This window comes from Muntiacus reevesi, chromosome 10 (genome assembly GCF_963930625.1).
Source record: "Muntiacus reevesi chromosome 10, mMunRee1.1, whole genome shotgun sequence".
In the NCBI taxonomy this organism is placed as follows: Eukaryota; Metazoa; Chordata; class Mammalia; order Artiodactyla; family Cervidae; genus Muntiacus; species Muntiacus reevesi.
This window is the reverse complement of record NC_089258.1, coordinates 9441649-9461879: the sequence shown is the minus strand read 5'-3', so window position 1 is coordinate 9461879 and position 20231 is coordinate 9441649. Positions and strand designations below refer to the sequence as shown.

The following is a 20231-nucleotide window of genomic DNA, read 5'->3' as shown; positions in this document are numbered from 1 at the left end:
CCATATTTGCCCTGCAGACTAGGTTCATCCGCTGTCTTAGAATATCCTTGGTCTCTGGAATGTGGCAGGAGTGGGGGAGTAACATAAATTGAAATAACATGAGAGAATAGGAAAAACAAAAATTACTAAAAACTGCAGAATTACAATAAACTAGAAAGTTAAGTGGGAAGAGTCAAATGCTTTGAGCCTGTTAAACTGCACTGAATGGAATAAGAATAAGGGGAGTGAAAAAGTTTGAGAATGTATTTGAGTTTGAGTATATCTAGTCGGCAAGTGAAAATGTGGATATATGTTGAACAGATTAATTTCCAAAGAATATTGAATTCACATAAATTTAGTTATAGCGCTCTACCAAAAAAAAAAAAAAGAATAGTAGCAAGTATCTACATTTTGCAGGTGGGGAAACTGAAGTATGAAGAAGGCCCCTTAATTTGGGGTTGAATTTATTGAGTGCCAGGATTCAGTGAAAATGTCACAGAGACCTGGGTGAAAAGGCTTCCTTCTTTTTTAGGTGGGAACATACTGAGTGCTGAATATGATTCTAGTTAAGCGATTCTGGAGGAAAAGTTGGCTCAGACATTTTCACTTAATGAGATTTTTCAGTAGTAAATTTTGTCTTAAATTGACTTTTTAGAACCTAGCCTTTCCATAAGATATGATTTTCTTGTAAATGCAACTAGAATCTTTAAAGTCAATAAACCCTCCTTAATTGGTATATGTTGAGTATGTAGTTTTAGAGATCTTAGTTTTAAAAATTCTTTTAGTTCACTTGATAACTAATAGGTATGTTTGTCTAAAATTGCCAAAATTATTGTGCTTTAAAACTTTCTTTTATCTTTCTCTTGATAAAATGTCTTCTTTTTAAAAAAAACTTCCAGCTAGTATGTTCAATACACCAGGAATGCAGAGCTTGTTGCAGCAAATAACTGAAAACCCACAACTTATGCAAAACATGTTGTCGGCCCCCTACATGAGAAGCATGATGCAGTCACTCAGCCAGAACCCTGACCTTGCTGCACAGGTGAGCTTATCATTGTGAGCGCTGTGGATTGAAATGGCCTAACCAAATCGTTGTGATTTTGGCACATTTATTTTGTGTGTGCTGCCTTAACACACAAAGAAGCAAATTGCATCTCCCAATTTTTTGGACAGTTTGTTTCTTTACAGTAAATTAATACTTCATAATATAATTAAAACAGCTTCATTTTCTCTGTCCACTGGCTAGAAGGAAGTTCAGGTTTACTTTATATCTACATATGTTCATGTAGGAGAAGAATAGAAAAGTTTCTGATTGCTCTCCCTTTTGAAGCTTATTCTTCAAAATAGCGCTTCAGAAACAGTACTCTTTAGTGTAATGTAAATCTTGAAAGTGATTAAGAAGTGTTAATACATTTGAAAGACTTTTATTTATTAGATCACACAGATTCTGAGTATTAGTCATGTTCAAAATGTCAGTTATAAAATAGTCTGAAATTGTTCAGTATGGGCAGAGAGATTTGTGGGAACAGTATTCTCATTCTTTCCACTATAGATCTCTATCCAAAGTTAGTACACTGGTCCTTCATCAAGTAATTATTTTCTAACTTGTTTCAGAAGAGACCATAACTAAAAAAATGAGTGAATCTCAACCCTAGCTGAATATTTAGGCTAACTTTGGAAATGTTAAGATTAAAAAAACTGTTTTTTAGCCCCATTCTTAGACAGTTTGATATAACTGTATTGGATTTTTTTTCCCAAGTTCCCTAAGTGATTCTGATGTACCCGTAAGTTAAGAACCACTGGGCTTGAAAACCCTTAGAGCATATGAACTAATTATATTTGCTGTTTATTAAAAATGGTTTCTGTGGAATGTTGGGAATTTAAAAGTTTCCTGTGTCTCTCTCCATTTCCAAAATTTTAAAAGCTCTTAAAGTTAAATCACTTTCTTCATTATATCAAATGAGATAGTTTTTACATTTCTAAAATCTGGAACCATGTTGATTCAAGTGTATAGCAGATATGTTTGAGTTAGCAACCCTCAGTAATAACTTGTTCTCTTAAAATTTGTAAAATTGGAAATAAAGATGTTTTTAGATAAATTTTTATATACTTTTAATTTGTATATTGTAGGTTTACTTTATGAAATATTGTTTTGTTCATTAGAAAATGATTTGAGTTATTAGTATTAAATGCTTCAGCTTACTGTGATGATAGCACTTTAATGTGGAAAATATATATCAGAGTGATCCTATTTGTGTGGTTTTAAATACATATTTGCCTATTTAATAATCATTAAATGTGCATCTTGCTTTAAAATTTTGACTCTAACAAGCACATTCCCAGCCATTTGAACTAACAATTTTACATTTATAAAGTGACTTGAGCACTTTTGTATGTTGCTTGTTTTACTCTAAAGCAAAAGGTTGAAACAAAAGTAAGCTAGATGTGAATTGGCTTTTACAATATTGATAGATAATTGTTAGAAACATTTACAATGTACTGTGGTTACCAGTGTATTAAAGTTTGTAGTTTCTCTATTCTGATTTTCGTTTTTAGGTATTCAAAAAAGTCTGATTGTAAAAACTGTTTATACAGTCAGGTAAGTTAGGAGAAAAATCTTAAATGCGATAACAATTTTCTGAGAAAGTATGAATCAGCTTAAGATGACACACTTTTTCAAATAACATGAATCCTAAAAGATAAATGTGATAACTTTATTGACTGGAGCCATTAAAGAAGCAGGTTTGTTGGCCTCAATTAGATTTTACTTTATTTACTGTGAACTTACTGGTCACTTCGAAATAAATGCCGTATATTCATAAAACTTGTCTGACTTCTTCCTACCTTATTTTGTTGAAATTAACTAAGTCTACTTTGCAACAGTTGATAAACTGAGGGAGGGAGGGAGGAATTCTCTCTACTTTTAGCAATTAACATTAATTACTCTCACATACAGTTAATTATTAATACTTGAGGGCAGGAATCATCCTCCACACCACTCCCCCACCAGACTTTGGATGTGGACTGGTAAATAGGCTATCAGTAAATCATTGTTAGTTGACTTTTCACTGTTTGGGGAAACTGATATAAAATTTGTCTCTTTTGAAGCTATGAGAATTTACTAGTTTCTGGTTATGCTATTGTGTATTGTAATCTTATTTTTAGGTATACAGCACATTAATATTGGCCCTGACTTTGACTTTTTAACTCATTTAACTCATTAAACACCCATTTGAAAGTTAGGAGGCATGCCATTTTTTCCATCTCTGGTGGTAGTGAGGTGAAATCTAGAGGCTAATTTTGGTGTTCTCAAATGATTTACATGGTTTAGGTCTTATTAAAGCATTTTAATACTTTATCCCCAGAGATCTATCGGTTCTAGTCCTAGGCTGATTTTCACCTGGCAGCTCCATTTCTCTGGCAAGTTGGTTGCTGTTCTGTGGTGTTATTTTTCTGGACCTAATATTAGCTCTTTTGCAGTAGGCAGGTAAATATAGTGGTTCCAGATTTGGATTTTCTCTGTGCTTGCCACTTGTGTGTTGAGGTGTCTGTGCAAGCCATGTATAGTTCCATGTATTGATGCTTACGTTTATTCTGTGAGTGTAGCAGAAAATGTATCTTCATGAATTCCAGTTACTCCCATTTTTCTTTCAAGGGCAAATATTCACCTTTACTCAAGGAAAAGCCTAAGAAAATGATTGCTTTTATTTTTTAGGATATCGCATGACATTATCATAACCACCATTCTCATTGAGAGAGAAGATGTCTCGTTTTTGTTTTTTCTGGAGATCCCTCTTGTGGACAGTATCTTCCCTTTTTTATTCATGTTCTACCTTCCTCCCTGTTAAGTGCCAGGTTAGGCACTGGGGGGGAAGATAGACTATTAAACAAGGTTCATTACTTGTTTCAGATAATTTCCAGTTAAAATTGTTTGAACACTTGCCCCATAGATGATGCTGAATAATCCCCTATTTGCTGGAAATCCTCAGCTTCAAGAACAAATGAGACAACAGCTCCCAACTTTCCTTCAACAAGTGAGTAAGAAAAGATGCTAGCTGTCTTCGGTAATGATTTGCTTGAAAAAGTTTGATGGTAAACATTTTCCTTGCTTTTGCTCTGGCTGATAGCAAAATGTAGAATAGAGTCTGCTGTCAATTTGCAGAGAATTCAGCTTGATTTTTAATTGAGCCCCATTTCACTGCTGACCTTTTGCTTCTATTTTTAAAAATACAAATTCTGAGGAAAGGACCATTTGGTTTTTGCTTTTGAGGATTTTTAGGATTTTTGAATGCTTTGTTAATATCATAAACCATTTCCTTTCACTTTACTAACTTTGAAGTGCTTCATTGTGTCATGTTACGCTTTATGGTTTAACTAACCTCGAGTAACAGGAAGAGAGCTACCCTTTACGTGTTTGGTTTCTTCGTAATGTTTTAATTCGTCTAAATTAATAGAATGCCTGTTTTCCAAGGGGTAGATCTCATTCCTCAAACTTGGAATTAGCAAGATTAAAATTGTCAGTCTTGTCATATAAGGAAGTTATTTTAATTAAAAAGTACTTGAAATTGCCATGGTATGTTACTATTTAAAAAGAAAAGAGGAGTCAGTTGGTGTTTTGAAACTGGTAGTTCTAGGGAGGGCTTTTAAATATTACCCAAATGATCCTCTGACCTATAAACCATTATCTAAGGTTAGTCAGTGTCCTTGGTTTATTGTAATGATGTAGGCCTATCTTTTTTTGGTTAGTCAGGTGGCGTATATTTGGAAGTAGTGAAGCTGAACCAACACATGTGTTAACTTCAACTTTGGAACTATTGTCTTAGAGTGTATCTGATTGGTAAAATTGTTCCATCAGCAACAGATTAACACTTGGTCAAGGAGGAATATGTGGCTTTCACCATTTTACCATGTGATATAAACTGTGCATTTGGAGGTCGTCTCTTAGAAGCAACTCTTTTTATCTGTTGGAAAACGAGGAACAACTATGGCTTCCAGAGGAGCTCCTGATTGTGTTTCATTATGAAAAATGGTTTTCACAATGGACTTGGGAGGAGGTCAAGTGATGATTCACACGTGAAATTGCTGTCAAAGGGGAGGTGCTTGTGTTTATATTGGGAAAGAAATTACGGATTACCAGTGTCTAGGAGTAAGGTTTTAGATTTTCTCAAGAAGCATAGCAAAGAAAACATTTTCATTTTACCTTCACTAATTTTAATTCCCTCGTAACCACTGGTTTTCTTTCTTCCTTAGATGCAGAATCCTGATACGTTATCGGCAATGTCAAACCCTAGAGCAATGCAGGCCTTGTTACAGATTCAGCAGGGTTTACAGACCTTAGCAACTGAAGCCCCCGGCCTTATCCCAGGGTAGGCTTCTTTGGGAAAGACTGTGAATGTGCATAGTGCTTATTTTCTCTGAGAATTTCAGATTTAATGGCCATTCTTCTTTTGGGTTGAGATTATAAGAGAGTTTTCAAAGTTAAAATGCTTCTTTTAAGAAGATAACTTAGCTAACATTATGTTGAATTGTAACTAATTTGCCATTATCCAGCCTGGTCTGTCCTCTTATTTTTAGGAGTTTAGATTTACTAACAGTTGGTGCTTTCTCTAGGTTTACTCCTGGCCTGGGGGCATTAGGAAGTACTGGAGGCTCTTCAGGAACCAATGGCTCTACTTCTGCATCTAGCGAAAACCCAAGTCCCACAGTAGGAACCACCGAACCTGGACACCAGCAGTTTATCCAACAAATGCTGCAGGCTCTTGCTGGAGTGAATCCTCAGGTGATGATTCTTTTCTGCTCTTCTTAATGGTAGAAGTTTCAAAAAAGTAAAGACAGTGGTCATCTTTGGGGGCTTAGCTTGTAATGAAAAGTTTGTTCTTAATTATATTGATTCTAAAAAATAGGCATTATAATTGTTAACTTTGGTACTATATAAGACATTAAAGGAAATGTTACAGTTGTAGGAAAGAAATGCTCTGCTGTAATTTTGAAAATTGCTTTTTAAAATGCATTCTTTTTTGGAGTCCATGTTAGGAGACTGTTTGAAATAGATTATATTTTATAAAAGTTTGTCAGGGAGGAATAGAAATTGATTATTCCACATACCTCGTGAACAGCTGTATTCTATCTGCTCTTTGTATTTTGACTTAAAAGTTGTAAGTACTTCACCCCACTTGCTACTGCTTCCTATGGTAACTTGTGTTAAACATATATACCTCACAAATATGGCTAAAAAAATGTGAACTCCTAATGTTCTTGCCTCTAGAATCATTTATTTACTAAGAATATGCCAATTTTACAGATGACTGCAAATTTAAACCTGTTACAGTAGATTGTGCTCAAACTACTACATGGTGAAAATACAGCATAGTTTTTTATTTGAAGCCTTTTTAAATACAATAAACAGGTCAGAGTTTTATCTTAGATGATGATTTGTATTCCTGATAACTAGCATGACTTGCTGATTCAGTAAATGTTCTTCGAATTAATAGGAAAAAGTAATTTTAGGTATTGGGCAGAATTGTTATCTAAGTTGAACAATCTATAGGCCTCACCATTATCATGTTGCTCAGAATTGAGTGATCATTTATGTATTTCTGTAGTACATCATTTCTGAAAAGGAGATGCAGCTGAAAAAATGAGTATAGTAAGTACATCTGAAACTGGAACTTTTTCTGAAGACTTGACTGGCTGATACAGAAATTAAAGACATTCTAAGCCTCATTAGATTAGAACTTTAGAATTTTATACATGAGGACACTGACTTTTACAATTACCCAATTGGTCGATAGCTCCAAAAATTTTTTTTTTTAATAATTTTTTTAATAAGAATATTTTATTTTTCCATTATTTATATATTTTTAGTTTCTTGAATTTTTTAATTGGAGGATAGTTGCTTTACAATGTTGTGTTGGTTTCTGTTGTACAACAGTACGAATCAGTGATAATTGTATGTATATCCCCTCCCTCTTGGACCTCCCTCCCACCTGTCTAAGTTGTACCAGAACACCAGGCTGGGCTCCCTCTGTAAATAAAGTACTAATTGGACTTTTAAATATGTTGAATATGTTTCAAGAGAGGCCAGTGCTTTTATATCACTTGATAGATTAGCAAATGTTGAAAAGCAATTAAAATTTTAAAAGATTATTCAGGTGTGACATGGACAGATTTTCCTTAGAGCTTTGGTTTGTTTGTTTTTGTTTAACAGCTACAGAATCCAGAAGTTAGATTTCAGCAGCAACTGGAACAGCTCAGTGCAATGGGATTTTTGAACCGTGAAGCAAACTTGCAAGCGCTAATAGCCACAGGAGGTGATATCAATGCGGCTATTGAAAGGTTACTGGGCTCTCAGCCATCATAGCAGCATTTCTGTATCTTGAAAAAAATGTAATTTATTTTTGATAACGGCTCTTAAATCTTTAAAATACCCGCTTTATTTCATTTTGACTCTTGGAATTCTGTGCTGTTATAAACAAACCCAATATATGATACATTTTAAGGTGGAGTGCAGTAAGATGTGTGGGTTTCACTGTGTTTGTTTGTTTTTTGTTTTCCTGGAACAGTGGGAATCAATGCTTTTTCATTTAAGGCTACTGCATGCGTCAAACACTTATGCATTTATTGTAATTTTTAAAAAACATATCACCTTTTATAGTTGGGTGAACAGATTTTTGTCCTGCATCTGTCCAGTTTATTTGCTTTTTAAACATTAGTCTCTGGTAGTAATTTATGTAGAATAAAAGCATTAAAAAGAAGCAAATCATTTGCGCTTTATAATTTGTGATACAACATTGCTTATCGTGACTTTGGCATGTATTTTTGCAAACAAAAATGCTGTAAGATTTATACTACTGACAATTTTTGCTTTATTTGTATACAGTGTGTGTATGCACATTTGGGACACCATCTCTAGAAACATACTACAGTAGATCATCTGAGCAAAACATCTGTAATGGAAAAAAATAAAGATAAGGAAATACTTCAAAGTGGAGTATTTCTTAATTGTGTAGAATCTTACAGCATCTTTGATAAACATCTCAGCAAAAGTACTGGTTAGTGAGGCTTGTTGAAAATACAGTAGAAAAACTGATTCTGGTTGTCTCTTTAAAAAGGACGTATTAATTGTACAGACAAGATGATGTAACATTGTCTCAGCATTCACAGATTGACTGTAAATTACCTTAATCTTTGTGCAGACTGCAGGAGCACTGTAGTATAACCCCAAAGTGCATTTGCCTAGGACTTTCAGCTTCTCCCATAGGTAGTTTAACAGGCATTACAATTTGTAATTGAAATGTTGCTTTCACTGAAAGTGTCTTGATGTTTCAGTTATTTTTAATCGCCATATAAAAATAGAACTATCTTCTGGGTTTATCAGTTTTCTCATGCACAGGCAATACACGAATTTAAAATGATTTGTGAGCCACTTGTTTCTGAAGTGTTTTGGTAGTTCTATTAAGAAATAGTTAAATATTGTGCTTTTCAGAGCCTGAGAGAAGGGGAATTTTGGGGGTGGGGTGGGGTTCTGTCCTGGATTGGGCCAGCCTAAATAATACTGGCAACCAAGATTCTGTTAGGATTTCTGTGCATATAGTGTAGTAAAGAAGTATCATTCAGGGGTGAAAACAAAGAGCCGTTTTAACAATGTTGAGTACATTTGGCTGTTCTACAGCTTTTTTCTTCCCTCCCCAAGGAAATTCTGTTTGCCTAACTCTCAAACTATTGGGGTGGTACATTCCTTTAGGACCAATTAAAACCTAACTTTGGGGTCAGTAACATATTTAGCTGACTCTGGTTCAGTATTCTCTTAGGTCATTATATTCTCTCATGTACAGTTAAGGGAAATTAAAATGTTAAAGTAACTAAAATTAATTCAGACCAGTAAAATCAAGGGAAAATACAAGTTGAATTCCATTACTTCTGTCAGTTGCTTGCTATTAAAAAAGGTAAAGAGGCAGGTTGCCCACCATTGCGTGCACTGTTTTGACACTGTCCCCTGGAATAAAACAGGTACAAAGGTTAGTTAAGATGGAGGCATGACTAAGAGGAACTTGTCAAGGATGATCTTTGTGTGTCTCTGCTCTCTCTGCCTTATGCCTCAGTATGGTTTTAAAACTTTTGTACTAGCAATCGGTGGTATACAGTGTGGGGTAGTGTCATAACCAGTTTGACAATTTATTAATCACAAAATAACAATAAATCTCTAGCTTTTACACTTGTTTGTCTTGCCTTTTTTGTAGAAAGAAAAAGATGTCTTGAGTTTACTTTCGGTAATCATGTCTTTTAAAGACTGTTGGAATTGATTGACCCCCAGATTTTCCTACACTTGAGATTATTTTTCATTAATTTTTTGTTTCCTCAGTTAAATTATGTGTGTATATATTAAATTGTGCGTTAGAAAGAGAACCAGCTGGGACATCAGGTAACTTGGGCTTTTGCTTGCTCTTTTTGGTTCTTGACTAGTTATTTGGAGTCGGCATCATGACTGAAAGTGGTGGTGAGGCCTGTGTGGCACATCCCCCTCGGTGATTCTTGAGAACCTTTTAGTTGTCGCCCTGGTGTGATTTTTTGTTGCTGTTTGTTTCTGATATGTTCATCTTAGATGTGAGTATCTTTTAAGGAGTTTAAGATACTTAAAATTCTCCAAAGCCTTAAAAACAAATAAACAAAAAAAACCCTCCTAAAATACTGTAGACTTAAATTGTTCTCATATTGGGTTGAGTGATGAAAATAACATTTCAGGATTTTATTTCCCAAGTGGAATACTTGTGATCCTACACAAATTTTAGCAAGTGAGATAAATGACAACTGGCCTCTGTGTATTCAAAATGGGTGTTTCAGACCTGGCCTAAATGTAATCACGAAAGGAGTTTTTTTGTTTGAGAAACATTATTACTATGTTAATTTAGTAGAAAAATTACAACAAAATAGGACAGATAAAAATGTTACTAATATTAGTGATAAAAGTGAAGCTGGAGCACATGTCTGTGTCCTTGTGCAAAACAAGTTTATGTTGTTAAGGCAGAGAAATACGTGCATATCATACTTCCTCTCTTAACATTAAACATGTTAATTAAGTCAATAAGTCCTACATTAAGGAAACTTTTATAATACAACTTTGTCCTGTTCTCTACTGTCCTTTTCACTTAACTGTTCTTCTCGGTAGATCCAGTGAAAACACATTTGGGGGAAATTGCACTTAGCAAATGTCTGCTTCTCTAGTATTGCACATGGTATTCTCTCCTTTGGAATTTCATCTGTCGTCTTAGGCTTATATAAAGCCTCCTGTGCCTCTGGGATCAGTTTTGTAGTTTTCCTAAACTTGGCTAACCAGTTGAATACTCTGAAATGTTAACTGCTGCATTCTGCTTCTCTCATTCACTTAGAATTTGGAGGATTTTTGTTTGTTTTTCTGCTCTGAAATCTTCTTGGCAGTTACTTAAGTAACATGAAGTGGTTCTCCACAACTTCTTTATATCTTTCCTCTAGTCAACCATACGCAACCATTTTGCTTCAGAAAGTGAGCATTTATTGAACATCTGTTGAGTAACAGGTTCTTTTCTAGTTGCTTAAAGCATAGGAGTAAATAAAACAAAATTCTATCTGTATGGGGTTTACACAGTGGGAGGTAGGGAAACAGTAACAAAACATATAGGTGGCCTGCTAGGTAGTGACAAGTGCTTTGGTGAAAAACTAAGATTAAGGAGACTAATTCAGGAAGAAGGTATTTTATTTTATGTAGGGTAGTCAGAAAAGGCCTCACTGAAAAGGTGACATTTAACTAGAGACTTGAGGAATATCTGGGAGGGTGAATAGCTTTTCAGGAAGAGAGGCAGCTAATGAAAATGTGCTGTAATGTGAATGTTCTGAATGTGTTTCTAGAACCCAGGCAGTTCAGTGTGACGGTCAAGGTGAGCTAGGGAGAAAGTAGTGTAGGGATTGATTTGGAGAGATGGGGACAGGTAAGTAGTAAATTTTTGTGTGCTATTCCTAGAGTTTCTGATTTGCTAGTCCTAGGCTTGGAGGAGAATTTTCATTTCTAACAAGTTCCCAGGTAAGAACCACTGAACCAGGGTAGAAGCAGAGAGACTTTAGGATTTCAGAGTTAATACCAGCTTGGGTTGGACTCGTAGCAGTGGAGGTAGTAAGAAATTGGGGTATGTTTTGAAGGCAGAGCCAGTAGGTTTTACTGATGAATAAAAGTGTGAGAGTTGAGAACAAGAGAGATGCCAAGCAAGGTGAGCAGGGTACATATGGGTTGGGGTATATGTCAGAAGTCTAGTTTTGATGTGTTAAGTGAGATGTACTTGATTAGATATATAATTGGAGATAATGAGAAGGCAGCTTCAGGAGAGGTTCAGGCTACAGACAAGTTATACAGCCGCCAGTGTATATCAGTTCAGTTCAGTTCAGTCGGTCAGCCATGTCTGACTCTGTGACCCCGTGAATCACAGCACGCCAGGCCTCCCTGTCCATCACCAACTCCCGGAGTTTACTCAAACTCATGTCCATTGAGTTGGTGATGCCATCCAGCCATCTCATCCTCTGTCATCCCCTTCTCCTCCTGCCTCCAATCCCTCCCAGCATCAGGGTCTTTTCCAATGAGTCAACTCTTTGCATGAGGTGGCCAAAGTATTGGAGTTTCAGCTTCAGCATCAGTCCCTCCAATGAACACCCAGGACTGATTTCCTTTAGGATGCACTAGCTTGATCTCCTTGCAGTCCAAGGGACTCTGAAGAGTCTTCTTCAACACCACAGTTCAAAAGCATCAATTTTTCGATAGTATTTAAAGCCAAGGATGAGGTCTGTGTTTCTCAACCAGAAACAACAAAATGGGGCTTTTGACAATGTCTAGAGAGACCTTTTTGACATCATAGTTAAGGCTACTATTGGCATGTGATGAGTAGAGGTTAAGGACGCCACTGAATGTTCTCTGATGCACAGAGCGGCCTCCCACAGCAGAGATATCTGGTCTCAAAATGTGAATCGTGCCAAGGTTGAGAAATCCTGACTAGATGAATTTTAGAGCGTGTTGATAAACATACTTTGGGAAGATCTGAGTCCTGGTTTGCTGTTAACTTCACCTCAGAGCGATGAGAGTAAACCAGCAAAAGACATGAACAGGCGGGTGGGCTGAGAGCACGTGGAGAATTTTTTCTCAAGGAGAAAGATGGTGAAGAAGTGTTGAATGCTGTTGCCTTTAAGTACCCATCATGGATTGACTATTAACCTATGGATTTAGTAAAGGGAAGGACCTCTATGACCGAAATTGGAGTTTTATTTTATTTTTTTTTCAAGGGGGAAATATATGCAATATTTTATTTATAGCTGCAAAGGGAAAATATCCCTAATATAAAAAGAGACCCTACAAATTAGTAAGAAAACAACTTAATGGGGAAATTGGGAAGAGCATGAAGGGCATTTACAGAAGAGATGATGACAGCGGGCAACAGCAGCTGAGAAAAAGCAACATAGCTCAACAGCAGGATGCCCTTTCACTTACTCAACTGGCAAACCTTCATGATGTAAAGGGTCCTGCCCTGCTTGGCACATAGGAATATAAGTTGCTATATTTGGGGAGAAATATTCTGTCAATACCTGTTAAGATTTTTACAATTTATTCATTTTTAAAATCAATCGTTTATTAAACTTTTTATTTTATACTGGAGTATGGCTGATTGACAATGGTGTGATAGTTTCAGGTGGACAGCAAAGGGACTCAGTCACACATACACATATCCATTCTCCCCCAACTCCCCTCCCGCCCAGGCTGCCACATAACACTGAACAGGGTTCTGTGCTATACAGTAGAATCCCTAAGAAGATTTTAAATATGTGTATCTTTGACCCATTATCCTTAGTTCCTACTAATGGTAATCTATAGAAGCGAAGCAGCATGACCTACATTTTAAAATACTTACCTCAGCTTTCAATGGCTAAAATCAAAGATCTCTCTTGGTAAACGTCACACTGCACTTGAAAATACGTGGGTTATTTTCAAATATCTTTTGATATTGATTTCTAACATAATTCCACAGTGATAACAGAACAGACTCTGTATGATTTCAATACCTTTATACCATGAAATTTTTGCACCTTGGTTTTATGTTCCTGGATGTGTTCCAGTATCTCCTGGTTTATACTCTATGGGAACTTGAATAGGATTTTTATCCTGCTGTTAGGTGAAAACTGTATAAATCTTAATTATGTTGAATTGGTTCATAGCATTTTTCAGGTCTACTATATCCTACTTTTCTGTCTATTCATTCTATTATTTTTGAGAGCTTGATATTGAAACCAAATCCAACTAAAAATCTTATCTACTTAAAAATAATTGATAGTGGATTTATATGTAACTTTGTTCTGTATTTTCCAAGTCTCCTGTAAATGTGTTATCATACTTTCATAATTTAAAGAATTAAAAATTTTTTTTAATACTTCCCTCAGTATGACTCTATAGTGGCAAAAGCCAGACTCTAAATGAAAAATCCATCAATGAGGAATAATGAAATTAATATATGCTCACTGTGGACTATTATCAGTCATAAAAAGAATTAAGTTGTTTATCTCTTGACTTGAATAGATGTTGGAGATCTATTATGTGAGGAAAAAAAGAGGGCTGGGGTGGGGTAAATAGGTCTAAGAAGGACAGAGAACAGAAAGGAATTCTTATTTTTCTATGTTGTTTGAATTTTTATGAGAATGTAGTTTGTAATATTTAAAAACTATGTAGGACTGTCCTCGTGGCCCACTGGTTAAGACTCCATACTTCCAATGCAGGAAGCACAGATTCAATCCCTGGTCAGGGAAGTATGATTCCATATGCTGTGGTGTGGTCAAAAATAAATAAATAAAAATACAAAAATAAGCCAGGTGACTTTTCCTGGTGGTCCAGTGGTTAAGAATCCACATTGCAACGCAGGGGGCATGGGTTGGATTCCTGATCAGCGAACTAAGATTCCACATGCTGTGGGACAACTAAGCCTGCAATACCACAACTAAGACCCAATGCATCCAAATACATAAATAAATAAGTACTTTAAAAAAGTAAGTCAGACACAAATATGTAATCTTGGGGCAGCTGGAATGTAACAAACACAACAGAACAGCAGGAGCTGGATTTTGCTCCTCTTAGATTACCTCAGCACCACAACTCTGCATCGAGAACAATCCTTCACCACTCTCCTCCACATGGTCAGTGTCACCAAAACTTTGAGGGACCAAGAATCATTTTAGATCATTTTGTTCTCCTGGTCAAAACGTGTAGTGCCCCATAGTTCTCAAGGGCATTCCTGAAAACCATATTCTTATACCACCCAACAATTGATGATCCGCCCAAAACTTCCCCAAGGACCCCCACATTCCATTATCAACTTTCAAATATTAAAACTTCACTGTTTTTGATCATCCATAAAGGAAATTGTTATGATGATCATTGATATTTAATTATTAACATTATGAACCATCAATGGTGTATCAACAGGCCCAGGAGTACACAGAGTCACACCCAGAAGTACTCTATATCACACTGTTCTCATTAAACCTATTTTTCTTCGCAATCTTATCTGCTACATATTGGTAAAGGAGAGAGTTCTATTTATCTATTACCTCGACGTCAACATTAAGTAGGCACTTTTATAAATAAACTAACAACATGTCCATTTGCTTTGCTAAAGGTTAGAGAAATATGTGTGCAATACATGAAGCATTTTGTAGGCGTTGGCCATCTCTACACAATACACAAAGACCCTAGGAAGATTTTAAGATTCGACATCGCATCTGGAAAACAAACCTGGTTTTGAGAGAACCTCCAACGCCCTCAGTTCTGCAGACGCTGAGACAGCACGCATCATTCTCAGACCCGGGCCCCGTTGAGGCAGGGGAACCGTTAACCCAACGAGGCAGCTTGGGAACCTAGAGCTTTTTCGCACGTGAACTGCGAGCTATGCGAAGCTAAACCAGGTTCCCGTGAGGACGGAAGGAATCCTTATCAGCTTCGGGGACAGACTTCCGTCCCTGAAACTGCACAGAGGTGTTCGCAGTTCTCGCTGGGTCCTGGGGAAGGCCTCCGGGGAGAGGGGGGTGGGGAGGCGCCTCTTCCGACTGACGCCGACGCTCCGACACGGAGCACCCGGAGGCGTCAGCACCGAGGAGAGCGCCCTCCTGGGGGCGACTGGGGGCACCCGGGAGGAGAGTCGCCAGCGCAAAGGTCACCGGGCGGGGGCGCGGAGGACTGAGGGTGAGGTGGGCCGGGGGAACCGCGGGGCCACGGGCGGGCGCGGGAGCTGAAAGCTGCGCCGCCAGCAGCGCCTCCCCCTCCCCACGCCCGCTTGCGCACAAGCTTCTGCACTCCCCGCGACTGCCCGGCGACGCGGCGGGAGCGCCAGTCGGGGCGAGAGCTGCGGAGGCCGGAAGGGTGACCAGGCCCTTCCAGCTTACCAGCAGGCCGGCCTAGTAATTGGGGTTTTAAAGTGTGGTTAGGGTAAAATTCTGATTAGAATGAACCTGGAAAATATCAGGATATACAGAATTTTGAAGTAAAGAGAATCCAGAGAAATGGGGAACAGTAGCTGAGGTGGAGGAGAATATGGAGTAATTGTTTTCTACCAAAAACTATAAAGAAAAAGTAGTTAATCCTCACCTTTGATCCCTAGAATAAATTTGACTGATAGATCTAGATAAGCACACAGACACATTTGTTGGATGGGCTAAAGTGCGAGGGAGAGGATTTCTCTGTCTTTGAAACCATCATTTTCCTCAGCTAGGTAGCTAGCAGCCTTCCCTTATCAATAGGAGTGGTGCCTTCCCAGCCCATCTGAACTACTATTTATGGTCAACCCTTTTGGAAATGGAGGAAAAGCATCTCTTTCCAACACCTTTGCATTGGTGAGACTGAATAGAATAAGGTGGAGATTTTTTCCAGAGCTGAGGTAGTAAGAAGCACATTCTCATCTCAGTTTGTAATTCCAGTTTATAAGGTGTTGACATTTGTGCCTCAAACTCCTTAATTATGATGTAACCTGTCCCAGAGCCACAATCCAATCTGTCTTGCTTACCACTCTATGAAATAGGCATTTATGGGAGTTCCCAGTATATTTTCCCTCAGAAGGCCAAAGCTGAATGTGGGGGCTAATTCTTTCATGAAATACATAGTAGTTGCTGTATATGCAAACTAATTTTTTTTTTTTCTTAAAACTGTTCAGACCCATTCTCTACTCCTAGTTTCTAGAGAGGGAAGGAAATTTCCAGCATGTTGTGGTTATTTAATGCTTCATAACAAACTATCCCACAGCACAGGGGCTTAAAACAAAAATCAGTCATTAAATTTATTCATGATTGAGCATTTTGGCAAGGATTGGTGAATACTGCTGGAGCAACTTGACTGGGTCTGGAGAATTTACTTTCAAGAGAGCTTATTCCCTTAGCTGTCTTAATTACTATGTACTTTCATCTGGGAGTGCACTTGGGGGTCTCAGTTCCTCTCCACCTGGGCCTTCCTACAAGAGCTACTTGTGCTTCCTCACAAAATGGTGGATAGGTTTCAAGAGCATGTATTTAAAGGAAAAATGAAAGCTGTCAGTTTTTTTAAGGTGTGCGCCCCCACTCCCCAAACTGGCCCAGTGTCATCTCTCTTGTATTCTACTGGTCAAGCTGAACTTGCCCAGATTTAAGGGTCATAGGCCCCAAACTGCTTGATAAGTAGAATATCACAGAATTTGTGATCATCTTAACCTGCAGCACACCATCATGCCAGAAGAGGGAAAATGTTGGAGGAGCACATTGTTGTTCCTCAGTATTCACTCTTTTCCAAAGGAGAAGTGGTGACTGCTTACTGAATATTGTAGAAGGAGCAGGATACACTTGACTGAGTCCCAGTTCTCTGGGAAACAGCCTTCCCAAAGAAAGCATGCATTGTAATTGGCTGTCTTAGCATATGGTAATAAGGTTAGAAAGCTCTTGTGGGGAATGCCTGTGGTTTTCATTTTTGCTTAAAAAAAATACATATATATATATATATATATAAAACAAATTATACTATTGTAACCATTTAAAAATCTATAGTTCAGTGGTATTTAAAGTACATTCACAGTGTTGTGCAACCTTCACAATCATCCAAAACTTCATCACCCCAAGAGGAAACCCCAAGCCATTAAGAAATCACTCTTTATCCCCCCCTTAGCCCAGCCCCTGGCAACCACTTGTCTGTTTTCTGTCTTCTATGCATTTACCTATTTTGGATGTTTCATAGAAATGTAATTATATAATACAGGCAATATCTCAGAGATAGTACGGGTTCAGTTCCAGACCACCTTCATAAAGCTAATAACACAATAAAGTGAGTCACACAAAGTGTTTTTCCATATAAAAGTCAGGCTCACACTATACGGTAGTCTGTTAAATGTGCACTAGTGTTAATGTCTAAATCCGATGTATATACCTTAATTAAAATATTGCTGAAAATGCTAACCATCTCTGCCTTCAGTGAGTCATAGTCATTTTTCTGGTGGAGGATCTTGTCTCGATGTTATGGCTGCCGATTGCTTAGGTGGTGGCTGCTGAAGCTTGTGGGGTGACTGCACAAGTTTCTTAAAACAAGACAACAGTGAGGTTTGCTGCATTGACTCTTCCCTTTCACAAGTGATGAGCTTCCTTTCACAGTTGAACTTCTTTCAGAATTGGAATCAGTCCTCTCAAATCCTGCCGCAGCTTTACCAACTAATATATGATACACTGAACACTTTACTGTCATTTCAACAGTCTTCTAGTTTCTTCACCAGGACTACTACATAGATCTCATTTCAGAAAATCATTTTCTTTGTTCCTCCATCAAAAGCGACTACTTATTCATTAAAGTTTTATTGGGAGATAGCAGACATTTGATCACATCTTCAGGCTTCACTTCTAGTTCTCTTGCCATTTCCACCACATCTGCAGTCACAAAGACCACTGATCACAGAATACCGTAACAAATACAGTATTTACTGAGAAAAAACTGAAACATTTCAAGAATTACCAAAATGTGACACAGAGACATGAACAAATTCTGTTGGAAAAATGGCACTGGAAGGCTTGCTCGACACAGAGTTGCCACAAATTTTCATTTTTTTTTTTTTAAAGTATTTTCAAAGGACAATAAAGTAAAATACAGTAAAACAAGGTTTGCCTTTATGTGGTCTTTTATGTCAGGTTTATCATGTTTTCAAGGTTCATTCATGTTGTAGCATGTGTCAGCGCTTCATTCCCTTTCATGGCTGAATAATAACTCTATTTTATGGACTTAACACATTTATTCATTCATCTGTCGGTGGACACATCACTTAGATATTATGAATAATGTTGTTATAACACTAGTAAGTATTTGAGTCTGTTTTTAATTCACTTGGATATCTACCTAGAGTGGAATTTTGGGGTCATACGGTAGTTTTTAACTTTTTGAGGAACTCCCTATTTTCCACAGCAGCTGTACCATTTTACATTCCCATCAGCAAGGTGTGTTTTCCAATTTTCTCTACCTCCTTGGCAACACTTAGACATTTTCTGTTTTTCTTGGTTTTGTTTTAGGCTTCAGCCATTCCACTGAGTGTTGGATGGTTATCTCATTATGGTTTGGTTTGTATCTCCCTAATGAGTTCATGATGATGAGCATCTTTTCTTGTGCTTTATTGGCTGTTTGTACATCTTCTTCAGAGAAAGGTCTTTTCAAGTCCTTTGCCTTTTGAAAATATTTGTTGTTGAGTTGTGGGAGTTTTTAAAATATATTCTGGATATTAAACCCTTTCAGTTACAGATTGTCTTTTCACTTCTTGATAATGCCCTTTGTACAAAAGTTTTAATTTTTTAAAGTCAAGTTTTTTGTTTGTTCTTCTGTTACTCCTGATTTTGGTACCATATATAAAAATTCATTCCCAATCCAAGGTCATGGAGGTTTTCCTCTATGTTTTCTTCCAAGAGTTTTATGGATTTAGCTGTTATGTACAGGTCATTCATTGATGCATTTTTTTTTTTTTTTTTTAGTTGGAGGCTAATTACTTCACAACATTTCAGTGGGTTTTGTCATACATTGATATGAATCAGCCATAGAGTGAATTGGTCCCATTGTTCTGGATTTGCAAAGAGTAGACAAGAATTGGGTGTTTGTTTGTTTTTCCCCCATTTCTGTCCCTCTCTTTCAAGAAAAAGAAATATGCCTCGAAGAGAACATGACAGGTGTTAAAACATAGCTGGTTATAGACCATGCTCTTGGCCAGTTCTGTTTTTCCCAAAACAGTCTTCAAGTTCTTTATTTTCCTCTTCTCATTCCTGTTTCCAGTACTACCCAATATGACCTCCCATCTTCTAGTTTCTGGATCAAAGTATGATATGTTTCATATTCAGGCACTAAACTTACAGTGTCATGTACAAACTGTGAGTATTGATCCCAGCCATAATGTGACACTGTTGTAAGCCTAGAATAAAATATTAAGCAGGCAGTGGGTACAAACCAGTCTGGAGATGGCATGTGGGTGAAATCTATAGAAAGTAGATTTCAGTAGAAAGTACATTTCTGATAGGGTTCCCTGATAGCAGGTAAAGAATCCGCCTGCAATGCAGGAGACACTGGTTCGATCCCTGGATGGGGAATATCCCCTTTTCCCGCCCCCACCGCCCCCTGGTGGGCTACAGTCCAATGAGTTGGATACAGCTGAATGACAGAGCACACGTGTTTTTGTTAAGGATTCCTTTTCAAGTGACAAAGACTTGAGACACTGATTAGACTGTGAGGCATGTGGATGGGGATAGCTTAGTGGAAATCCTAAACAAATTTAGGAGATAATTGAGGGCTGTAGAACATGTTAATCTTCAAAGAGGTGGTGGTAATTCTCAACCTTGGCTTCATATCAGAGTCAGCTAAGAAGAATGAAAAATAAGCCTGCCCTAGACTAAGTGGAATTGTCGTGTGTATAAGGCTCAAATGGAATTTTTATTTTTTATTTACTTTTCTTCCTTTTCTATCTTTTAAATTATGAAAATATGATAACATTTGCAGGAGACTTGGAAAATACAGAACTAAGTTACATATAGTTGCATTGTATATTACAATTGTTTAAGTAGATAACTTAAGATTTTTGAAATAGTTGAAATTTCAATATCAAACTCTCAGAAATTAACAGAATGAATGTACAAGGAAGTAGAAGAATATAGTAGACCTGAAAAGCATTATGAACCAATTTAACATAGTTAAGATTTATACAGTTTTCAGACAAGAAGAAGAT

General features: G+C 37.2%; 1 protein-coding gene across 2 annotated transcripts in view; it reads left to right on the top strand.

The window, feature by feature from the left end:
• UBQLN1 (ubiquilin 1) overlaps nt 1-9191 on the top strand; it is a 51857-nt gene extending 42666 nt beyond the window's left edge. The window contains exons 7-11 of one of the 2 annotated variants that reach the window (XM_065946417.1): nt 879-1021; nt 3930-4013; nt 5230-5345; nt 5590-5758; nt 7187-9191. In XM_065946417.1, the coding sequence (XP_065802489.1) occupies nt 879-1021; nt 3930-4013; nt 5230-5345; nt 5590-5758; nt 7187-7339 (665 nt within the window). In that variant the 3' untranslated portion in view covers nt 7340-9191. The remainder of the gene's footprint in view (nt 1-878; nt 1022-3929; nt 4014-5229; nt 5346-5589; nt 5759-7186) is intronic. The other variant, XM_065946418.1, reaches the window with a different exon arrangement.
• The last annotated feature ends 11040 nt before the right edge of the window (nt 9192-20231 follow it).